Raw genomic sequence first — 17114 nt, 5'->3', positions numbered from 1 at the left:
CCTCCTCAATGATACACCAGTATTTCTGGTTTGCTCCTAATTTTCAAAAGTGAGGACTGTGTTATAATAGTAAAGGGAATTAGCTTAATGGGACAGTGTGATTGGTTGAAGGTAGTCACATATTCAACATATGCTCTGAAATGATGCAAAACTTATGGGATTTAAAAGACTTTAATGATGCTTGGAGCTTCAGGTGAGGTAAGAACTTATCAGAAATACATTTTTAGTGTAAATAAAATGTTAACTTACCTTAAGAATCTTAAACAGCTAGATCGTGATCAGATCCCCCCATTTCTAGTTTGAGTGTAAACAATATTAATCTGTTCTTGTATAACAATCTTTCCATTCAGGGTACCATTTTAGTCACCTTCTGATCTGTAAGGTGAGTAATCCAAGACTGAACACTAATCTCTAAATATAACATAAGTACATACAGGACTTAAATAAATACCATTATTAACAAACCAATTATACAATCTATTTACAAAATAGATTCTCAGAATCTTTATTCAGAATATTATTATGGTTTTGTGATTTCAAGGCATTTTCTATTACTTGAATGTACATTTTTAGAGGCTGCAACAGTTTGAGTAGTTATGACAATTATTAAATCAGGTATGTTGAAGCAGTTGTTGAGGTATATATGTAACTAATTATGACAGTTATTAAATCAGGTGTGTTGAAGCAGTTGTTAAGGTATATATGTAACTAATTATGACAATTATTAAATCAGGTATGTTGAAGCAGTTGTTAAGGTATATATGTAACTAATTATGACAATTATTAAATCAGGTGTGTTGAAGCAGTTGTTAAGGTATATATGTAACTAATTATGACAATTATTAAATCAGGTATGTTGAAGCACTTGTTAAGGTATATACATAACTAATTATGACAATTATTAAATCAGGTATGTTGAAGCAATTGTTGAGGTATATATGTAACTAATTATGACAATTATTAAATCAGGTATGTTGAAGCAGTTGTTGAGGTATATATGTAACTAATTATGACAATTATTAAATCAGGTATGTTGAAACAGTTGTTGAGGTATATATGTAACTAATTATGACAATTATTAAATCAGGTATGTTGAAGCAGTTGTTAAGGTATATATGTAACTAATTATGACAATTATTAAATCAGGTATGTTGAAGCAGTTGTTAAGGTATATATGTAACTAATTATGACAATTATTAAATCCGGTGTGTTGAAGCAGTTGTTAAGGTATATATGTAACTAATTATGACAATTATTAAATCAGGTATGTTGAAGCAGTTGTTAAGGTATATATGTAACTAATTATGACAATTATTAAATCAGGTATGTTGAAGCAGTTGTTAAGGTATATATGTAACTAATTATGACAATTATTAAATCAGGTATGTTGAAGCAGTTGTTAAGGTATATATATAACTAATTATGACAATTATTAAATCTGGTATGTTGAAGCAGTTGTTGAGGTATATATGTAACTAATTATGACAATTATTAAATCAGGTGTGTTGAAGCAGTTGTTAAGGTATATATGTAACTAATTATGACAATTATTAAATCAGGTATGTTGAAGCAGTTAAGGTATATATATAACTAATTATGACAATTATTAAATCAGGTATGTTGAAGCAGTTGTTAAGGTATATATGTAACTAATTATGACAATTATTAAATCAGGTGTGTTGAAGCAGTAGTTGAGGTATATATGTAACTAATTATGACAATTATTAAATCGGGTGTGTTGAAGCAGTTGTTAAGGTATATATGTAACTAATTATGACAATTATTAAATCAGGTATGTTGAAGCACTTGTTAACGTATATATGTAACTAATTATGACAATTATTAAATCAGGTATGTTGAAGCACTTGTTAAGGTATATATGTAACTAATTATGACAATTATTAAATCGGGTGTGTTGAAGCAGTTGTTAAGGTATATATGTAACTAATTATGACAATTATTAAATCAGGTATGTTGAAGCAGTTGTTAAGGTATATATGTAACTAATTATGACAATTATTAAATCAGGTATGTTGAAGCAGTTGTTAAGGTATATATATAACTAATTATGACAATTATTAAATCTGGTATGTTGAAGCAGTTGTTGAGGTATATATGTAACTAATTATGACAGTTATTAAATTGGGTGTGTTGAAGCAGTTGTTAAGGTATAAATGTAACTAATTATGACAATTATTAAATCGGGTGTGTTGAAGCAGTTGTTAAGGTACATATGTAACTGATGTCTTATTGTTAGTTTCTACTTTTTCTGATGTTCAAACTATAGATCACTACAGAAATATAAAGAGAATGTTCAATAGGCTCAATGTTCTGCTTATAGTTGTTTTATTTTTCAGTAATTTTTACAGTGGGTTGTCCTTAATTTTGATAAATGTTTACACATGAGACATTTTTTAATCTCATTTATTTTAGTATTTTAATGTTTCATTATGTGTTAAACTTAATTTGCTAATTGTCAACATTTGACAGTGGTACTTAGAGTGATCATACTTAGTGAGTAGCTAAGGTTGTTATCGTTATTATATGTCAGGCTCAGTTTGTTGATTGTTAACTTGTGACTGGGATACTTACCATTTGGTAATATTACTATATATCATATTTATTTTGTTCATTGTTAAGGTGTGATTGTGATATATTGTAAACAGGTGTCTCTGGAGTCTGCTCTATTGCAATGGGCTGACTACAGCTCTGCAGAGGCTAGGCTTTCTCAGTGGATCAGTGATCATGAGCAGAAGTTACAACAGGTCAAAACTATGAAAGTTGGAACGAGTGGCAGAGATAGTGTTTCCCAAAGAAGAGCTAGACTGAGAAAGGCTAATGTGAGCTTCTTAAAAATTGAACTGTATTACAATTGTAGTTCATATAATACAGCAAAATATTATTGGTATTGAAATAAAAATGTTCATTTACTTTGTTTGTTCCAGACCATGGAAATATAACTTGCCACTAATTGCACTCATAGTTAGGTGAAAATAAAGCCACATGTGGAACACCTGAAAATTGAACTGGAGGAAAAATTGGCTTGTGGCTTTATGTCTACTTTGTTATCTCATTGAAATTTTTATTTTAACATATATGTATATTTCTAAAATGGTTTTAGAAAAGTAGAATGTTTTTATGACACTTGTTAGCTCACTTTATACAAACTAAAGTGTCACATCACTCTGAGAAACTCTAAATTAGGCTATGTTTGACTACAAGAAACATTATTTATGATATCTCAATGCCCAAACAAAGTGAATATCATAAATTAGATTGTACTGTATAAAGTCACCTGAGAAATGCTTTAGATAAGAAATTAAGATCTTAAAATATATTGAACGTCATAAACTAAACTACTGTATAAAGTGATCAGAGAAATGCTTTAGTTATGAAATTAAAACATCCAACCATCGTAAATGTAATACACTAAGCTGTACTCTAAGTCGAATAATCGTAAGACTCATCATCTAGACTGTACATTATTACATGACCATAAAATATATTTTGTAATGAAATAAACATATACATCCAATTGAAACATCATAACCTTTGTTATGCAAAAAATGAAAATGAAACTTCAGTTTGTTACATGACGAGACAAAAATTGGAAATGAAAAACTCCGGTTTTAAACATTTTAAATTAAACCTTTTTAGTTGACAGAAAATAGTTTAGTCTGAGAAAAACAATGAACAAGAATGAAACAAATAATTATAGAAAATATATCTATTTCCTCTTAGGATTTTACATGAAATATGATTTTAACTTTGTTGTATATTCTGAAGAAATTTTAAAATATATCTATTTCTGCTAAGGATCTTATGTGAAATATGATTTTAACTTTGTTCAATATTCTGAAGAAATTTTAAAATCATTATTTTGAAGTTTACAGGAAAACTTTTAGGTTTGTGGAAACCATTGAAAGTTATGGTCAAATATTATCTGAAAGAAATTTTTGTGTTGGTTCATACAGAGTCTTGTTCAAGATATTGAGTCATTTGAACCAATGATAGAGTCAGTCAGTGCAAAGGCTGAAGAATTGCAACAACAGAGTGGGACAGGTGAAATTGCAGACAAATACCATTCCTTGGTCCAGCAAGCAAGGGTGAGTTAAATATTTTATGTTTTCCTCATTCACTGATAAGTGCCATTCCTTGGTCCTATAACCAAAAGTGATTTAGATATTTTGTGTTTCTCTCATTCACTGATAAGTGCCATTCCTTGGTCCTATAACCAAAAGTGATTTAGATATTTTGTGTTTCTTTCATTCACTGATAAGTGCCATTCCTTGGTCCTATAACCAAAAGTGATTTAGATATTTTATGTTTCTCTCATTCACTGATAAGTGCCATTCCTTGGTCCTATAACCAAAAGTGATTTAGATATTTTGTGTTTCTCTCATTCACTGATAAGTGCCATTCCTTGGTTCTGTAACCAAAAGTGATTTAAATATTTTGTGTTTCTCTCATTCATTGAATGGTACCATTCCTTGATCTAATAAGCAGGAATGAGTTAAATATTTTATGTTTCTGTTATTCACTGAAATTTGTGTTCTACAGGAATACATGGGTGAACAGAAAACACAGATGGATATATACCAGCAGTTTGTTGATGCTTGTTCTGAATTTGGACGTTGGTTAAATACTGCTAAAGAAAAGCTCAGTAAGTGTGCTCAACCATCTGGTGACAAAGAGATATTGAAAGGAAAAACTAGTAAAATCAAGGTATGTATTTCGAAGTTTTATCTACAAAAATTGTGGATAAGTGGCAATGTTCTGAGCTCCTGTGATGAGTGTCACACACAAACGAATGGTATTGATATATATTTCGACAACTTAAATAAAAGCTGTGGTTAAGAAGCAATGATCTGAGCTGCTGTAGGAGAGTATGACAAACCAATGAATACTAGTACTGAAGTTTTATTGATGCTTACCTGTTCAAAACACAAGTTTCTTCAATACTTTATTTGATGGATGAAAGTCTTTACTTTGTATTGGTTATATTTAATATATAATTAAACATAGAAGAGAATTATTAACAAATTCTGGAAGGCAGTATGTGAAGCATGGGGACAGCAGGAGGACTACTGATAGTTCTGGTTTGTATGATCATTGAGTATCTTTTTAGTGAATAACTTACCTTTCATTTCATAGATACTGGAATATAGAAGAAAATGTGACGAGAGAAAATGTGTCACACTAAGAGAAATTCATGATTTTATTTTATATAACTTAAAACTTAAATGCAATTAAAATATGGTTATCAGCTAAGATTTTATGTTATACTTATTTGTATAACATGAACAAAAACTAGTTGAATGTGAGACACTGAAGCTGTGTCAGTGAAGGATCAGAGGGTTAATGAGTACAAAAACTAGTTGAATGTGAGACACTGATGCTGTGTCAGTGAAGGATCAGAGGGTTAATGAGTAGAAAAACTAGTTGAATGTGAGACACTGAAGCTGTGTCAGTGAAGGATCAGAGGGTTAATGAGTACAAAAACTAGTTGAATGTGAGACACTGAAGCTGTGTCAGTGAAGGATGAGAGGGTTAATGAGTACAAAAACTAGTTGAATGTGAGACACTGAAGCTGTGTCAGTGAAGGATCAGAGGGTTAATGAGTACAAAAACTAGTTGAATGTGAGACACTGAAGCTGTGTCAGTGAAGGATGAGAGGGTTAATGAGTACAAAAACTAGTTGAATGTGAGACACTGAAGCTGTGTCAGTGAAGGATCAGAGGGTTAATGAGTAATAGTAATGTTCAGTTGAAGTTTTCTATAAAAATTATGGTTGACTAGTAATGAAGACATACTAACAGATACTACTGATGTCTACCTGACCTGCTGTAGGATGTACTAACAAATACTACTGATGTCTACCTGACCTGCTGTAGGATGTACTAACAAATACTACTGATGTCTACTACCTGACCTGCTGTAGGATGTACTAACAGATACTACTGATGTCTACCTCACCTGCTGTAGGATGTACTAACAGATACTACTGATGTCTATCTCCCTGCTGTAGGATGTACTAACAGATACTACTGATGTCTACCTCACCTGCTGTAGGATGTACTAACAGATACTACTAATGTTTACCTAGCCTCATGTAGGACATACTAACAAATACTACTGATGTGTACCTAACCTGCTGTAGGACATACTAACAGATATTACTAATATTTACCTAACCTGCTGTAAGACATACTAACAAATACTACTAATGTTTACCTGACCTGCTGTAGGACACACTAACAAATACTACTGATGTCTACCTAACCTGCTGTAGGACATACTAACAGATACTGCTGATGTTTACCTAAACTGCTCTAGGACATACTAACAGATACTACTAATGTTTACCTAACCTGCTGTAGGACATACTGACAAATATTACTAATGTTTACCTAACCTGCTGTGGGACATACTGACAAATACTACTAATGTTTACCTAACCCGCTTTAGGACATACTAACAGATACTACTGATGTTTACGTAACTTGCTCTAGGACATACTAACAGATACTACTGATGTTTACCTATCCTGCTGTAGAACATACTAATAGATACTACTAATGTTTATCTAGCCTGATGTAGGATGTACTAAGAGATATGTTTACCTATCCTGCTGTAGGATGTACTGATAGATACTACTAATATTTACCTATTCTGCTGTAGGACATACTAACAAATACTACTGATGTCTACCTGACCTGCTGTAGGACATACTAACAAATACTACTAATGTTTACCTAACCTGTTGTAGGACATACTAACAAATACTACTAATGTTTACCTAACCTGTTGTAGGACATACTAACAGATACTACTAATGACTACCTGACCTGCTGTAGGACATACTAACAGATACTACTAATGACTACCTAACCTGATGTAGGACATACTAACAGATACTACTAATGTCTACCTAACCTGCTGTAGGACATACTAACAGATACTACTAATGTTTACCTAGCCTCATGTAGGACATACTAACAAATACTACTGATGTGTACCTAATCTGCTGTAGGGCATACTAACAGATATTACTAATGTTTACCTAACCTGCTGTAAGACATACTAACAAATACTACTAATGTTTACCTGACCTGCTGTAGGACACACTAACAAATACTACTGATGTCTCACGTGACCTGCTGTAGGACATACTAACAGATACTACTGATGTTTACCTATCCTGCTGTAGGACATACTAATAGATACTACTAATGTTTATCTAGCCTGATGTAGGATGTACTAAGAGATATGTTTACCTAACCTGCTGTAGGACATAGTGACAAATATTACTAATGTTTACCTAACCTGCTGTAGGACATACTGACAAATACTACTAATGTTTACCTAACCTGCTTTAGGACATACTAACAAATACTACTAATGTTTACCTAACCTGCTGTAGGACATACTAACAGATACTACTGATATTTACCTATCCTGCTGTAGGATGTACTAACAGATACTACTAATGTTTACCTATCCTGCTGTAGGATGTACTAACAGATACTACTAATGTTTACCTATTCTGCTGTTGGATGTACTAACAGATACTACTGATGTTTACCTATCCTGCTGTAGGATGTACTAACAGATACCACTGATGTTTACCTATCCTGCTGTAGGATGTACTAACAGATACTACTAATGTTTACCTATCCTGCTGTAGGATGTACTAACAGATACTACTGATATTTACCTATCCTGCTGTAGGATGTACTAACAGATACTACTAATGTTTACCTATCCTGCTGTAGGATGTACTTACAGATACTAATAATGTTTACTTATCCTGCTGTAGGTGCTGCAAGCTGAGCAGGAAGAAGGATTACAGAAACTGAATCATGCTTTAGCATTAAGTGAAGAAACTAAGAAACAACTTGAAGAACAAGCTGAGAAAAATGTGGTTGACATGGATGTAAAAAGAATTGAGGATGAGTACAAACAATTCAAAGCCAATGTGGATGAGATGAAGTCATCCATTGATGTTGGTATGGTTAAATGGACTGAATATGAAGAACAGTTTAAGAAGTGTTCTAAGTGGGTAGAAGAAACAGAGCCACTTCTACAGTCATTCCTGACACTCCAAGCAGACCTACTCAAGAAAAGAGCTCGCTTAGAGGAGTTTCAGGTACTTGAAATTCTCTTTTGTAGAAAATATTTTTAAAATCTATGTGTTATTTTAAAAACTGTAGTTAATGTTATTTATTATATTATAGTAAATCATATTGTCTAAAATCGGTATCGCATTCTATAATACAATATTGTTTCTAAAGTTCATATTATTGCATAATATATTTTCTAAGATTGGTGTGATGTTTTATAAATCAACATAGTTTAGAATTATTATCATTCTGTTATGGAACATATTTTCTATAGTTGCCAATTGATGGGATGTTCAATTAGCATCATGCACTCTACTAGAATATGATGTTCTAAATTAGAACTATATTCTCAAGACAGCTGATACGGGTTTTAAAGGTAGAAATGTTGATCTGTGCTTTATTTTAATGAAAGTTTTAACACCTAAACCAGCCATATTAAGAAAACATTTTTACTTCAAGTGGGTTTCTTATCATAATGAATTACTTCTATATTATAACATATCTTTGATGTTATTTGGTTTCTGGATGATTTGGTTACTTTTTGTTTTCAACAGGGACATCTGCAAACCATTTTTGATTGGCAGGCTGAATTTGATAAATTAAATGTAAGAGCCCAGCTTCTCCTGGAAACATACTCCGATTCTAGTATTTCTAATGCCTTTACCCAGTTGTCCACCAAGTATAGCAACCTTCTCTCTCTGTCTAAGGAAGTGATGCACAAGCTGGAACAGCACTTCCAGGAACATCAGCAGCAACAGTGCATGCTAACAGAATGCATTGAGTTTATTGATATTGCTCGAGAAAGACTTAAAGATTGCTGCCGACCATCACATAGTGTTGATGAACTTAATGCTAAACTAAATAGCTTGAAGTCTCTAGCATCCAACATGGAACAAGGTCAGAACAAAGTAAGATATGTCCTAGAACTCACAGAAAAGGTCATAGTAAACACTGACTCTTCTGGAATTAGCTCCATTCAAGAAGATGCTGAAAACCTTAAAACTGATTTTGACAAACTGGTGAAGGACATATCTGATGCTCGCGTATACCTGGCTAGTCGGATTGCAGAGCTAGATGAATTCACCAAAATTCTGAAACAGTTTCAGGAGTATCTGGAAGAAACTGAGAACACAGTTAATGCTGACTCAAGGCAAGAGCTGATATCCATAACAGAAAAAAAATATCTCTTTGATAATTATCGTGCCATTCTCAAAGACATGGACATTCGCAGGGAAACAATAGATCGGCTTAATCAAGGCATGGAAAAAAACCCTCAGGATGCTGATGTGGCAAAGAACAGTATTGAAAAGTTTCAGAATCTAATGGAGACTCTTAAAAAAGCTGTTTCTGTATTAGCAATTGAAATTAAAGATTTGGAGACATACAGTAGCACCAAACAGGAGACAGAAAAATGGTTGAAGGAAATGAAACTGAAGGTTCAGAAATGTGGAGAATGTGTAGGTGATCATTCAACTATACAACAGCAGCAGGAAGAGTTATTATTGGTAAAAGAGAGCCTTCCAAATGGTGAGAAATTAGTTGAGAAAGCTAATAGTCTTGGGAATACTGTGAAAGAGAAATTAGCACTTGCTGGGCAGGAACGAATTGAACAGGAATTAGAACTAATCAACATGGAATGGGAACACTTGCAAGCTCTTGTTGGAGAAGTAGAACAAAACATTTCCAGATGTCTCCAGTACTGGGGAGAATTTCAAGCAGTTTATTGCCATTGTGCTGAATGGTTGTTGCGCTTTGAAAACATGACTAAATCTGTGTTAGCAGCACCGCCAGAGTCGGGGAAGGAACAGCTAAATGAACTGAAAGTAAGTGAGCTAAATATGTACACTGTTTTCTTAAGATGAGTCAAAACAAAAGGAATCATTCAGTGAAATTATATTTTAGTGAATATTCTGTGCTTCCTTCTCTTATCAGTTCAATTTTTCCTCATATTTATAAGGCTCTTCATGAAGAAGCATGCTTCCACAAGCCTGATATTGAAGAGGTAAACCAGAAATGTGAAACACTACTGGATGTAACATCCTATCCACCCATTCGTGAAAAAGCTGTTTCGCTATCAACATCTTATTCATCGCTTTTAACTAGCATTACTGTAAGTTGTATTGGGTATAACTATCAACATCTTATTCATCCCTTTTAACTAGCATTACTGTAAGTTGTATTGGGTATAACTATCAACATCTTATTCATCCCTTTTAACTAGCATTACTGTAAGTTGTATTGGGTATAACTATCAACATCTTATTCATCCCTTTAACTAGCATTACTGTAAGTTGTATTGGGTATAACTATCAACATCTTATTCATCCCTTTTAACTAGCATTACTGTAAGTTGTATTGGGTATAACTATCAACATCTTATTCATCCCTTTTAACTAGCATTACTGTAAGTTGTATTGGGTATAACTATCAACATCTTATTCATCCCTTTTAACTAGCATTACTGTAAGTTGTATTGGGTATAACTATCAACATCTTATTCATCCCTTTTAACTAGCATTACTGTAAGTTGTATTGGGTATAACTATCAACATCTTATTCATCCCTTTTAACTAGCATTACTGTAAGTTGTATTGGGTATAAATATCAACATCTTATTCATCCCTTTTAACTAGCATTACTGTAAGTTGTATTGGGTATAACTATCAACATCTTATTCATCCCTTTTAACTAGCATTACTGTAAGTTGTATTGGGTATAACTATCAACATCTTATTCATCCCTTTTAACTAGCATTACTGTAAGTTGTATTGGGTATAACTATCAACATCTTATTCATCCCTTTTAACTAGCATTACTGTAAGTTGTATTGGGTATAACTATCAACATCTTATTCATCCCTTTTAACTAGCATTACTGTAAGTTGTATTGGGTATAACTATCAACATCTTATTCATCCCTTTTAACTAGCATTACTGTAAGTTGTATTGGGTATAACTATCAACATCTTATTCATCCCTTTTAACTAGCATTACTGTAAGTTGTATTGGGTATAACTATCAACATCTTATTCATCCCTTTTAACTAGCATTACTGTAAGTTGTATTGGGTATAACTATCAACATCTTATTCATCCCTTTTAACTAGCATTACTGTAAGTTGTATTGGGTATAACTATCAACATCTTATTCATCCCTTTTAACTAGCATTACTGTAAGTTGTATTGGGTATAACTATCAACATCTTATTCATCCCTTTTAACTAGCATTACTGTAAGTTGTATTGGGTATAACTATCAACATCTTATTCATCCCTTTTAACTAGCATTACTGTAAGTTGTATTGGGTATAACTATCAACATCTTATTCATCCCTTTTAACTAGCATTACTGTAAGTTGTATTGGGTATAACTATCAACATCTTATTCATCCCTTTTAACTAGCATTACTGTAAGTTGTATTGGGTATAACTATCAACATCTTATTCATCCCTTTTAACTAGCATTACTGTAAGTTGTATTGGGTATAACTATCAACATCTTATTCATCCCTTTTAACTAGCATTACTGTAAGTTGTATTGGGTATAACTATCAACATCTTATTCATCCCTTTTAACTAGCATTACTGTAAGTTGTATTGGGTATAACTATCAACATCTTATTCATCCCTTTTAACTAGCATTACTGTAAGTTGTATTGGGTATAACTATCAACATCTTATTCATCCCTTTTAACTAGCATTACTGTAAGTTGTATTGGGTATAACTATCAACATCTTATTCATCCCTTTTAACTAGCATTACTGTAAGTTGTATTGGGTATAACTATCAACATCTTATTCATCCCTTTTAACTAGCATTACTGTAAGTTGTATTGGGTATAACTATCAACATCTTATTCATCCCTTTTAACTAGCATTACTGTAAGTTGTATTGGGTATAACTATCAACATCTTATTCATCCCTTTTAACTAGCATTACTGTAAGTTGTATTGGGTATAACTATCAACATCTTATTCATCCCTTTTAACTAGCATTACTGTAAGTTGTATTGGGTATAACTATCAACATCTTATTCATCCCTTTTAACTAGCATTACTGTAAGTTGTATTGGGTATAACTATCAACATCTTATTCATCCCTTTTAACTAGCATTACTGTAAGTTGTATTGGGTATAACTATCAACATCTTATTCATCCCTTTTAACTAGCATTACTGTAAGTTGTATTGGGTATAACTATCAACATCTTATTCATCCCTTTTAACTAGCATTACTGTAAGTTGTATTGGGTATAACTATCAACATCTTATTCATCCCTTTTAACTAGCATTACTGTAAGTTGTATTGGGTATAACTATCAACATCTTATTCATCCCTTTTAACTAGCATTACTGTAAGTTGTATTGGGTATAACTATCAACATCTTATTCATCCCTTTTAACTAGCATTACTGTAAGTTGTATTGGGTATAACTATCAACATCTTATTCATCCCTTTTAACTAGCATTACTGTAAGTTGTATTGGGTATAACTATCAACATCTTATTCATCCCTTTTAACTAGCATTACTGTAAGTTGTATTGGGTATAACTATCAACATCTTATTCATCCCTTTTAACTAGCATTACTGTAAGTTGTATTGGGTATAACTATCAACATCTTATTCATCCCTTTTAACTAGCATTACTGTAAGTTGTATTGGGTATAACTATCAACATCTTATTCATCCCTTTTAACTAGCATTACTGTAAGTTGTATTGGGTATAACTATCAACATCTTATTCATCCCTTTTAACTAGCATTACTGTAAGTTGTATTGGGTATAACTATCAACATCTTATTCATCCCTTTTAACTAGCATTACTGTAAGTTGTATTGGGTATAAATATCAACATCTTATTCATCCCTTTTAACTAGCATTACTGTAAGTTGTATTGGGTATAACTATCAACATCTTATTCATCCCTTTTAACTAGCATTACTGTAAGTTGTATTGGGTATAACTATCAACATCTTATTCATCCCTTTTAACTAGCATTACTGTAAGTTGTATTGGGTATAACTATCAACATCTTATTCATCCCTTTTAACTAGCATTACTGTAAGTTGTATTGGGTATAACTATCAACATCTTATTCATCCCTTTTAACTAGCATTACTGTAAGTTGTATTGGGTATAACTATCAACATCTTATTCATCCCTTTTAACTAGCATTACTGTAAGTTGTATTGGGTATAACTATCAACATCTTATTCATCCCTTTTAACTAGCATTACTGTAAGTTGTATTGGGTATAACTATCAACATCTTATTCATCCCTTTTAACTAGCATTACTGTAAGTTGTATTGGGTATAACTATCAACATCTTATTCATCCCTTTTAACTAGCATTACTGTAAGTTGTATTGGGTATAACTATCAACATCTTATTCATCCCTTTTAACTAGCATTACTGTAAGTTGTATTGGGTATAACTATCAACATCTTATTCATCCCTTTTAACTAGCATTACTGTAAGTTGTATTGGGTATAACTATCAACATCTTATTCATCCCTTTTAACTAGCATTACTGTAAGTTGTATTGGGTATAACTATCAACATCTTATTCATCCCTTTTAACTAGCATTACTGTAAGTTGTATTGGGTATAACTATCAACATCTTATTCATCCCTTTTAACTAGCATTACTGTAAGTTGTATTGGGTATAACTATCAACATCTTATTCATCCCTTTTAACTAGCATTACTGTAAGTTGTATTGGGTATAACTATCAACATCTTATTCATCCCTTTTAACTAGCATTACTGTAAGTTGTATTGGGTATAACTATCAACATCTTATTCATCCCTTTAACTAGCATTACTGTAAGTTGTATTGGGTATAACTATCAACATCTTATTCATCCCTTTTAACTAGCATTACTGTAAGTTGTATTGGGTATAACTATCAACATCTTATTCATCCCTTTTAACTAGCATTACTGTAAGTTGTATTGGGTATAACTATCAACATCTTATTCATCCCTTTTAACTAGCATTACTGTAAGTTGTATTGGGTATAACTATCAACATCTTATTCATCCCTTTTAACTAGCATTACTGTAAGTTGTATTGGGTATAACTATCAACATCTTATTCATCCCTTTTAACTAGCATTACTGTAAGTTGTATTGGGTATAACTATCAACATCTTATTCATCCCTTTTAACTAGCATTACTGTAAGTTGTATTGGGTATAACTATCAACATCTTATTCATCCCTTTTAACTAGCATTACTGTAAGTTGTATTGGGTATAACTATCAACATCTTATTCATCCCTTTTAACTAGCATTACTGTAAGTTGTATTGGGTATAACTATCAACATCTTATTCATCCCTTTTAACTAGCATTACTGTAAGTTGTATTGGGTATAACTATCAACATCTTATTCATCCCTTTTAACTAGCATTACTGTAAGTTGTATTGGGTATAACTATCAACATCTTATTCATCCCTTTTAACTAGCATTACTGTAAGTTGTATTGGGTATAACTATCAACATCTTATTCATCCCTTTTAACTAGCATTACTGTAAGTTGTATTGGGTATAACTATCAACATCTTATTCATCCCTTTTAACTAGCATTACTGTAAGTTGTATTGGGTATAACTATCAACATCTTATTCATCCCTTTTAACTAGCATTACTGTAAGTTGTATTGGGTATAACTATCAACATCTTATTCATCCCTTTTAACTAGCATTACTGTAAGTTGTATTGGGTATAAATATCAACATCTTATTCATCCCTTTTAACTAGCATTACTGTAAGTTGTATTGGGTATAAATATCAACATCTTATTCATCCCTTTTAACTAGCATTACTGTAAGTTGTATTGGGTGTAAATATCAACATCTTATTCATCCCTTTTAACTAGCATTACTGTAAGTTGTATTGGGTATAAATATCAACATCTTATTCATCCCTTTTAACTAGCATTACTGTAAGTTGTATTGGGTATAAATATCAACATCTTATTCATCCCTTTTAACTAGCATTACTGTAAGTTGTATTGGGTATAAATATCAACATCTTATTCATCCCTTTTAACTAGCATTACTGTAAGTTGTATTGGGTATAAATATCAACATCTTATTCATCCCTTTTAACTAGCATTACTGTAAGTTGTATTGGGTATAAATATCAACATCTTATTCATCCCTTTTAACTAGCATTACTGTAAGTTGTATTGGGTATAAATATCAACATCTTATTCATCCCTTTTAACTAGCATTACTGTAAGTTGTATTGGGTATAAATATCAACATCTTATTCATCCCTTTTAACTAGCATTACTGTAAGTTGTATTGGGTATAAATATCAACATCTTATTCATCCCTTTTAACTAGCATTACTGTAAGTTGTATTGGGTATAAATATCAACATCTTATTCATCCCTTTTAACTAGCATTACTGTAAGTTGTATTGGGTGTAAATATCAACATCTTATTCATCCCTTTTAACTAGCATTACTGTAAGTTGTATTGGGTATAACTATCAACATCTTATTCATCCCTTTTAACTAGCATTACTGTAAGTTGTATTGGGTGTAAATATCAACATCTTATTCATCCCTTTTAACTAGCATTACTGTAAGTTGTATTGGGTGTAAATATCAACATCTTATTCATCCCTTTTAACTAGCATTACTGTAAGTTGTATTGGGTGTAAATATCAACATCTTATTCATCCCTTTTAACTAGCATTACTGTAAGTTGTATTGGGTATAAATATCAGATAAAAGTGATTCTTATTCTCTGATGTCATTAGAATGAATATAAACTTGCTAGCTCCAAGAGTTAGAAATGACTGTGGACTTTATTTTACAGTGAACAATGTTTGACTGTCTCTTTACTATCATTATTGTTCTCTACACTAAAAACATGATGAAAATCCTAGACTTTCATATCACTGTTATATTTGTTCTATACACAGTAATATGGTGAAAACCTTAGACTTTCATATCACTGTTATATTTGTTCTATACACAGTAATATGGTGAAAACCTTAGACTTTCATATCACTGTTATATTTGTTCTATACACAGTAATATGGTGAAAACCTTAGACTTTCATATCACTGTTATATTTGTTCTATACACAGTAATATGGTGAAAACCTTAGACTTTTATATCACTGTTATATTTGTTCTATATACAGTAATATGGTGAAAACCTTAGACTTTCATATCACTGTTATATTTGTTCTATACACAGTAATATGGTGAAAACCTTAGACTTTCATATCACTGTTATATTTGTTCTATACACAGTAATATGGTGAAAACCTTAGACTTTCATATCACTGTTATATCTGTTCTATACACAGTAATATGGTGAAAACCTTAGACTTTCATATCACTGTTATATTTGTTCTATACACAGTAATATGGTGAAAACCTTAGACTTTTATATCAGTGTTATATTTGTTCTATACACAGTAATATGGTGAAAACCTTAGACTTTTATATCAGTGTTATATTTGTTCTATACACAGTAATATGGTGAAAACCTTAGACTTTTATATCAGTGTTATATTTGTTCTATACACAGTAATATGGTGAAAACCTTAGACTTTCATGTCACTGTTATATTTGTTCTATACACAGTAGCACAGTGAAAACCTTAGACTTTTATATCTGTGTTATATTTGTTCTATACACAAGAACATAATGCAAGCCCTAAACTTTTATATTACTGTTATATTTGTTCTATGCACAATAACATGGTGATAACTGTAGAACTTCACATTTTTGTTGTACTTGTTTTTTGCACTAGGACAAAATGAAAACCCTAGACTTTTTACCAACACTACTGCTGTTGTTTCTTATACCAGGAAACACTGGAACAATAAGTCTTTCTTTTACTTTATACTAGGATGACAACAGATTTTTTATCACAGTTTTGTACATGAGTAGAATGAAAAACACTAGACTTTCATGACACTTGTATTCACAAGTACATGATGAAATATATAGTTTGTATAACCT

At 31.8% G+C, this 17114-nt stretch overlaps 1 protein-coding gene across 1 annotated transcript in view; it reads left to right on the top strand.

Moving 5' to 3' along the window:
- The window catches only part of LOC143227571 (muscle-specific protein 300 kDa-like), a 314242-nt gene that overhangs the window by 176594 nt on the left and 120534 nt on the right, over positions 1 to 17114 (top strand). The window contains 5 exon segments of the mRNA XM_076459000.1: positions 2667 to 2840; positions 3975 to 4106; positions 4561 to 4725; positions 7820 to 8149; positions 8678 to 9946. Of these exon segments, the coding sequence (XP_076315115.1) occupies positions 2667 to 2840; positions 3975 to 4106; positions 4561 to 4725; positions 7820 to 8149; positions 8678 to 9946 (2070 nt within the window).

This window comes from Tachypleus tridentatus, chromosome 9 (genome assembly GCF_004210375.1).
Source record: "Tachypleus tridentatus isolate NWPU-2018 chromosome 9, ASM421037v1, whole genome shotgun sequence".
NCBI classification, from domain to species: Eukaryota; Metazoa; Arthropoda; class Merostomata; order Xiphosura; family Limulidae; genus Tachypleus; species Tachypleus tridentatus.
This window is presented reverse-complemented; position numbering and strand designations above follow the sequence as displayed.